Below are 8454 nucleotides of genomic sequence, written 5' to 3'. Positions count from 1 at the left end.
AGGGAAGGCGTTCGCTAAGATTGGCTCCCAACGAACGTTCGCTAGATATCATTTCCGTTCATATTTAAAAAAAATTCCTCACAAGGTGTTGCAATCAAATACTTACACTGGAAAAGGAAAAATGTATTTTAGATACTTTCTGTGTTAAAATTTTCGATCATCTAGTATAAAGAACACCAGAAGTAACAATTTGTTGAAGTCCTCATGCTCTTATGTGCTATTATTATTTTTGGATGCCAAAGTAACAAGAACGATTCCATCCATGCATTGGACTATACAGAAAATGAGATCGATAAAATGATAATTCATTCCACAAACTTTTATTGAAGAAATATACATGTTCTTTAAGCGGCTACAACAGTCAGGGACAAAATGATGGAAATAGTACAAGATCGAAGGTACAGTACAAGATCAAAATGACGAAAGTACTGAGTGTACAACAACGTGACAATTCTACATTAATCTCAACCAAAGACTGTTACGGAAACCTATCGTCGTCCAAAATTACACTCCTTTCGCAAGCCCCGTGGCTGAATCAATCAAGGCATGGCCCTCATCGGTGAGAACTTTTGGGCCGGCCCCAGGCCTGCTACAGATGAAGTAGCTAACATCACCTTTGAATTTTTGGTTTGGAGCTTTCATTTCCGGAGGCGCTGGAAGGGCCTCGACATCGGCTATGGATTGCAAACCAGCATCGCTTAGGATCGATTTATCACCGAGCATATAGCTGCCATGATCATGTTTGTCAGAGGTGCACATGTTTGTAGTATACCTAGAAACAAATAAATACTAGGTTTTAATCTTGATAATACCAGACACACCTGTCCAAGTCATTCTCCTGTGGGGGGAAAGTGTATAAGAGCCTCTGAAGGAGAAGGGTGGCAGTTTTGCGGTTCCGTGCTATTAGGACAGCGTTAGGCCCAGCATCAAATGTGTAGGCAACCTGCAATTACAAGAAATCAAATTTCGGTATCAGATCAATCACACCATCCAGTACCAATGATTTGCAGTTTAGGTGAAATGCATGCCAGACAAAGACAAATAATACTGCCAAGATTGCAATGAAGTTTCATCGTTTGATGAAGGAAATACAATAAGATATTTCTTATGAATTCTTTTCATAATTCAAACTTTCGATGCTATTTGATAGATACAACACCTATAGAACTATAGAAGTATTTTAAGTCTGCAGCTCCAGAACTATTACTATTACTACTAGTAATAGTTCATGTACTCAGGAAGGACTCTAAAAAATATGTTCCATCAAAATCAAGGGTTCAAACTTCAAAGCATAAGCATGACTCATATTTTCGCTATTTTTCAGAAACATGCAATGATTTTACCAAGGTTCACACCTTTTAAATTAGGATAAATTACTCCAACAAGTGATGCTACTGATACATGTTTGGTCCAGTGCAGTAAAAACTCCTTGTACTGCCATGTCATAATTAAGTTTAGCCCGCCTTGATGGATACCAGAACTATATTTAAGATCCCTAGGCAGCAGACACAGTTCAGAGAATTGAAAAGGTAGCACGTGTTAAACAGGAACAGAATATACCTGTGGTGTTCCTTCCGAGTGATTCCACTTTTCCACAAGGCTAATTATCCTGCAGTTGGTTGAGAGAGCAATTCTTAACTCTGGAATTTCAGTAGGAACAGATCCTCAAAATCAGGACTGCGATAAAAACTACCTGTGTGATGTGTCGTTCATGTAGAAGATGGGAGGACTCGTGTCCAAACATACAGCATGAAACTGGTTGCTATCGGCACAAGTTAACCTGGCGAAGGATTCAAAATCACGATTCTTGATAGCATCTTCCATTTTCAATATCCGACTTGGCACTACAGTCTGGAATACAACAAACAGTGCAGTGCACAGTCAGTGCAAGAAACAGTGAAGTGCAGCTAAAGAGATTGATCAGTATAATTTCCAAAACACTTCGGGTTTTTTTTCAAAACCACAAAACCTGACGGTCCACAGAACAGGAGGGATAAAATTACAGTTCAGATTTCATATTGCAGCTTCATGACGATTCTTATAAGAATAATTGTACATCATGTGAACCGTTCAAAACATTTCAAGTTAAAGATGAAAATGCATTCACCTGGGCCCTGTACTGCAAGAGGGGGCTTGTTTCAACAGTGTCTCGCATCCCACTGGTGCTACTGGTTTCCTTCTGCTTTGAACTGACCTAATTCCACAAAGCAACATAATAGGAAAATAAGTTGGGACAAAAATGGTAAAATGGTGTCACTAGCTAGTTGAGATTTGGTGTAAATGAAACCATGACTCAATGAGCAATTTCCAATGATAAATATATGAAACAGATCATGTTATATAACAGAGATCACATTGACATACCACTGCTATGATTATAACAAGATCATCCCAGTGTGACTCGTTAACAAGCTGTACTGCCATGCTGTCACTTCCGTCGTCATTCTGCAAGTATAAAGTCAAACTCAATCGTTTTCCAAGAGAAAAGCATGTATTTTAACAAATACAGTTTCTCTGCCATAACCAAGAGATAACTTACTTTTCCCATACACCATTTCACAAATCCACCATATATACTGCGGCATGCACTTCCAGACCCCTGCCTGCACTGAAATTTGTTAGCCAAGAGAAGCATATAAGGAAAGCGAAGACATAAATCCACCAGCTTATCATTTTTTTAGATGAAAGGCCTTGGCCTAGCTTTTCCATTCAAAGCTTAAAGTTCGGTATAAAGTATAAAAAAAGGTAGAAGACAGGGGGTGCCTGGTTTACAAAGTAGCTCAACACCCATAAGGAGGAATCAACTAGATTTCCCCCAAAAAAGATCAAGCTGCTAGCTTATCATTTAACAAAATGAAGTACTCCATTGTTGCGCTATACCATCAAGCAAACATCGCAAACAGGATAGAGCACAAACAGGGTGTTGCTACATAATGTTTCCATACATACCTTGCTATTGAAGAAAGTTCTCCGTAATCTTCATTCACGTTCATTAGCTTCCCCAGGGTGAAAACTGCAAACAGTATTCAAATGAGTAATTATGTGCTGTGCTATTGGCATGAAAGCAAGACCGCGCTTAGCATGTTTATGATCAAAATAGTCATTTTGTGTTGGATAGCACTATCAAACTTCAAGACACAAAATAAAGTAATCGATATTTGTACAAAACAAGCATGCAGAGAAGTGTTAGTCAATTAGGACAAAACAAGACCTGGGACCAGATATTAGCAGTATATCATGGAACTTTGTTAGGACCAGCCATTTCTAAGATTAACCAGCAGACCAGAACCAAGAAACATATTTTCTACTTATTATGTTTTGGTGCCTCTATACAACCAAATAAAGAACAAATTGCAGATAAATAGGACAGCCTTAGCAGCAGGATTCAGGGCAGTATTAGGCAGTTGGATAACCATAATGTTTCCCTAATATTATGAATAGCTCACAAAGGTGTATCTGGAAGGTAGAAACCTCTCGATAGGAGCACCGTCCACTTCTATCTAGAAATGCATCTACCCACATCAAGATTAATGTTGGCAAGAGAATAAGAAAGAAACCCCTCTGCTACTAAACACAACTCGGGTGCGTGTAGAACAGCAGAAAACAAAAGGAAATCAAAGCCTGACACGAAATATTCACAATTTTGGTTATACATATGTTTTCCTGACTTATAACAGTGGCATCTGAACTAGGAGAATTACCAAGACAAGCAAGGCCAGCAGCCGAAGAGGCCAAACCGGCAGCGGTTGGGAAGTTGTTGTAGGACGCTATGTGGACATGCAACTTTTCCCAGTCCTCTTTCTTGATCTTGATCCCCTTTTTCTCGTCGTCGACATCACGAGCCCGCTTCCGTATCTCCCTCAGGCAGCTCTGGAATCTCCCGCCCGACAATGAGATCTCCTGCCCAATTCCAAATCAAAAGGATGACTGAATCAGAATCACACTACCATCTGATCAGACAGCAATTCCGTTATTCCGGCTAAAGCATCGCTATAGAATCACCTTGCACTGGCCACTTACCTAGAGTCAATGTCCAAAGCATGAGCTGGGCATCAATACAGTACTGACGCTAGTGCAGACAACAGAAACAGAAATGTGCCTTTTGGCTTTTCTTTACAAGACAAATTTTCAGAGCTCCGCTAACTGCCTTTGCAAATGCAGCGAGCTTTGAAACAGGTCCCGGTCCAGATCTAAGAAGGGGCAGCCAATTTGACTAGACGAACACTCACACTGCCCAAACCATCGTGTAATGCCAGAAACACGAGACAGAAATTCTTTCAAGCTTGAAATCTGGCGGATCACCACAGGGACACTCAGCCGAGGAGTCGACCGCATCCACCCTAGAACAGAACATCTAGACAGCCGTAGCGGCGGCGGCGGCGGCAGTGGGGGGCAAGCGAGCGTGGGGCGAAAAGAAAAAAAAAAGTCCAGGCAGTGGGGGAGGGGGAGCTCACCTTGCCGTTGAGCCACATGCGGTCGGATGGGAATGCGGGGCTGGCAGCGACGGTGGTGGTGGCGGAGAGGTGGTCGGGGTCGAGGGTGACGCTGATGCTGTCGTTGACGGGGAGGATGAGCGCCTCGTCCCGCTTCCCCCAGTACTTGATCACCGCGATGTTGGTCGGCGACCGCCCCGTGGCCATCAGCACCCACTGCGGCTCCGTCGCCCCCATCGGATCTGAGCAGGTCCCGCCGCCGCCGCCGCCGCCGCGCCTGGGGTCTCGCCGCAGGTAGGGGGCGGGCGTCGGCGTCGGCGTCCGGCGGAGACTACGAGGAGAGGATGGGGAGGGGGGAGTGAAGTCGGGAGGAAGCTGCTGGCCGCAGTAATGACGGTATTTTCATGCACACCCTCCGTATCATAATTAATACTGTACTACTGTACTGTATTACCGTACTCCCTCCCCCCAAAGTGTTTTTAGAAATTTCAATACCAACTACATATGAATGTATGTAGACATATTCCACTCATTTTGCTTTGTATGTTATTTATTTTGGAATTTTTAAAAAGACTTATATTTAAAAACGGAGAGTAGTATTGCTTATTATTTGGTCTGGACTGCATAGAGGATATTGTATTGGGGTTGTTTCATTTATTTGCATATTTTTATATAGAAAAGAGACCAAAAGGCATGGTAGACAATTAACTGTTTCTAAATATAAGCCCTTTTAGAGATTTTAATATAGATTACGTACGTAGCAAAATGAGTGAATTTACACTCTAAAATACTTCTATATACAACCGTATGTAGTTTGTATTGAAATCTTTAAAAGGTCTTATTTAGAAACGGATGGAGTGCAAATATGAGTCTTTTTAGACATTCCAATATGGACCACATTCGGAGCAAAATGAGTGAATCTACACTCTAACGCGTCTATATACATTCATATGTATTGAAATCTCTAATAAGACTTATATTTAGGAACGAAGGGAGTAAATCTTTCCTACTTAAAAAGAATGTAAGGATATGTCGTTCAACTCATCCTTTGTCTATCCTTATGTACATTCTTATGTTCATCTCTTCATTTTGATATTTTATCTCCTGTCTCCCATATTTGCATCGATTTTTCTTGAAATTTGCCTTAGTTGTCATGCCTTTTATTAACTTGTCAAATAAATCTATGTCTTTCATAAGCCAATAGCTTCTACCAAACAATTGACCATCAAATAAAATCCTACTGTTTATTTAGGTAGGTAAATCATAGGCAAGATTTGATAACATTTATTTACAGAATCACATTAATATGGGCAGGTAAATCATGAACTAACATACTAGAATATTTATACCGCATTGCAACGCACAACCAACTATCCAATTACATCAAAAAGATCATAATGGTCATCTTTTTCCCTCGCTTCTCGTTGTCCATAAAAAAATCACAGTGATCGTCTTTTTCCTTCGCTTCTCGTTGTCCATCGGAGCTTAAAGAATACATTGGATAGGCACACCTGGCAAACTCCATCACCATACAAAACTTTGAAGTCTGCAATAGTCACTCGCCGCCAACAACAAGATCTAGTAGCTGCTGAAGAAACATCGATTGGGCCAACACTCCGTGCAGTGCAGAGTTGCAATTCTCCACCACCAATCCATAGGGTTGCGGAAAATGAAGCTTGCCGCAGAATAGAACAAATGAAGAGGTCGAGGTCATCGTGCCAATAACCAAGCAAGTATTCGCTTGATAGACCCAACAACTCAGAACCGAATATGACTACACGTACCCCGACATGCTCTTCGTTGACGCCCAATTGGATGCCATTGAGGTAGGAATAGGCCGAAGTGACCTTATTTCGATGCGTCCTCACCGCCGCCACTTGGTACAGAGAAATGAAAAAAACATGCTAAAAAGGAACGAAGAGGACGTGTCCCGCTCCTATAGCCGACGGCGTAACCGCCGGAGGGAAGAGAGGAGGGGGAGCAAGATGGATGCGACGGTTGTTTCTCTTGTGAGGCACACGATCCAAGACTGCCCTACTCCTACCATTGGTCATCTTTACTATTAAAACAAGGTCTTGATTGTAAATCATCTTTTCCCTCTCGTCATCCCCTTGTCATGGTTCGTTTGGCTCTCTCACTCATTCGGTGAGAAACTAAAAAAACATTGTAGATGCAATACTAGCTGGGTTGAGTTGGTTTTATGATACCATGAAGCATGAACCCTATATTATGTGAGAGAGGGTTGTCTCTATTTTCAAATGTATTTATCAATTGAATACGACAATTTTTTAATACCGAGTTGGTGGGTTCATTGATGAACTAGATGATGGGTATGTTTCTTTGAAAAATTTATGCTTTGTCTCGGCCTACCATCCCCAACCATCAACCAACTCCACACAGTTGCTCCTCGTCATCGAGCCCGTCCCACTGACAAGACCGACACTACTGGAAACTCGTTACTTGTCGAGTGCCAGGTACACTCGACAAAGACTTTGATGCGTGTTACAATCAACAAAGCGCACTAGGTGTACACCCTTCAGGCAAAGAACTTTTTGCTGAGTTCTTTTTGTCGCGCACTGGACAAACCCTTTGTCGAGTACCAAAACCTAGTACAATATGACAAAGAAAAGCGTCTAGACGAAACAGAGTGGTTGTAAGTGTATCTAGTGCCCCTTAGTGATTTTGGTGTATTGAAGACTTATAGGTTAAGGGACTGATGCGTTTGTGAGTGTACACAGGTCTATAAGACTATGAGGAGTTTGATATTTACAGAGAAAGTCGACCCCTAAAAATGAAGTTCTTCAACTGAAGACTTTGGATTTCTGAAGACTTTGAAAATGAAGAAATTGGTGTGATCCTGAAGACTTAGTATTCATTCGAGGAACATGAAGCGTGAAGACTTTTGTTTTCGTAGTTTCATTTTCTCTTTCTTGAGTCATAGGAAACATCGTACTGTTAAAGGGGGTCGAGGAAATACTAAGGAAAAACTTCCAAGTGATGCTCAACTCAAATCCTACATCTACCAATCCCTTCGAGTGAAGCCATTGGAAATCTCATACAGTTCAGTCAAATTTCTTTAGTGATAGAGACGAAGTTCTTCTGGTCTCTGAGGAATTTGTTCTGACTGAGGAGTTAGGAATTCGCTAGTGCGGATTGACTACACAGTGAGGAACATGATAGCCCTGAGAAATTTGATACTCAAAATTCCGACCGTTGATGTGCTATGCGCCAGCTGTCCCAAAATATCTATCCACCTAACGATCATATCATTGAAGGGCATTTATGTCTTATCATGTCGGGCTGCTCCCTAGGCTATAAATATCCGCCCCCTACAACCACTAGCTGGTTGGCTGCTCCAAGAGAAATTGACACTTCTCATTTGAGAGCATCCCATCCTCCGAGGACTTTGAGTGAAAATCATCAAGTGAGGAAAACCCAAACCCAAACACCTACAAACCCAAAGTGATTGAGCATCATTGAAGAGATTGATCCTGCGTGGATCCAACACTTGTTACCTTTGAGGACTGTGCATCTTCCAGACCGTTAGGCGTCATGGTCTAGAGGATCCAAGAGAAAATTATGGATCGCCGAGTGACCGATCGAGTCTGTGAAGGTTTGGAAGTCACCTGAAGACTTACCACGAGTGATTGGGTGAGGTCTGTGTGACCTTAGCTCAAGGGGAATACGGTGAGGACTAAGTGTCCTGAGCTGCGTGTTCATGACTGGGTTTCTGGGACTGTGTGTCCTCAGGTTTAAATACCTAGACGCACTAACCAGACGTACAACCGCCACAGCAGTTGGAACTGGTCTACCAAATCATTGTCTTCACCGAGCTAACTAGTTCCAATTCCTCAACCCTTATATTTCCTCATCTCTGTGTTGTGTGCTTGTTCATATCTGTTTGAAGACTTTGACTGAAGACTTCCTCTATTTCCTCAGCTCAATTTTTTCAGTCTGTTTGTCTTCATTCTGTTTATCCTGTGTTTACGCTTTCTGTACTCTGTGCTTGTTTTCATTTCAT

The 8454-nt window shown here is 41.9% G+C and overlaps 1 protein-coding gene across 1 annotated transcript; it reads right to left on the bottom strand.

The window, feature by feature from the left end:
• Positions 1 to 295: 295 nt before the first annotated feature.
• LOC125508570 (diphosphomevalonate decarboxylase 2-like) lies at positions 296 to 4831 on the bottom strand. Its single transcript, XM_048673323.1, has 10 exons — positions 4455 to 4831; positions 3702 to 3900; positions 2950 to 3013; positions 2540 to 2603; positions 2365 to 2445; positions 2108 to 2194; positions 1694 to 1851; positions 1561 to 1609; positions 822 to 943; positions 296 to 727 (listed from the first exon to the last, which is right to left on the bottom strand). Exons 1-10 carry the CDS (start codon positions 4668 to 4670, stop codon positions 505 to 507), a joined length of 1263 nt encoding a protein of 420 aa, XP_048529280.1. The 5' UTR covers positions 4671 to 4831; the 3' UTR covers positions 296 to 504.
• Between the last annotated feature and the right edge of the window lie 3623 nt (positions 4832 to 8454).

The sequence above is a fragment of the Triticum urartu genome, chromosome 5 (genome assembly GCF_003073215.2).
Source record: "Triticum urartu cultivar G1812 chromosome 5, Tu2.1, whole genome shotgun sequence".
In the NCBI taxonomy this organism is placed as follows: domain Eukaryota; kingdom Viridiplantae; phylum Streptophyta; class Magnoliopsida; order Poales; family Poaceae; genus Triticum; species Triticum urartu.
This window is presented reverse-complemented; position numbering and strand designations above follow the sequence as displayed.

What these genes read in the sequence shown, in the direction of transcription:
- LOC125508570 (XM_048673323.1), bottom strand. Translation starts at nt 4,670, where the DNA reads ATGGGGGCGACGGAGCCGCAGTGGGTGCTGATGGCCACGGGGCGGTCG. An exon ending in TTGTTATAATCATAGCAGTG is followed by an intron (nt 2,195 to 2,364) that starts GTATGTCAATGT and finishes TTGTGGAATTAG; the next exon opens with GTCAGTTCAAAGCAGAAGGA. An exon ending in ATGAACGACACATCACACAG is followed by an intron (nt 1,610 to 1,693) that starts GTAGTTTTTATC and finishes AACCAACTGCAG; the next exon opens with GATAATTAGCCTTGTGGAAA.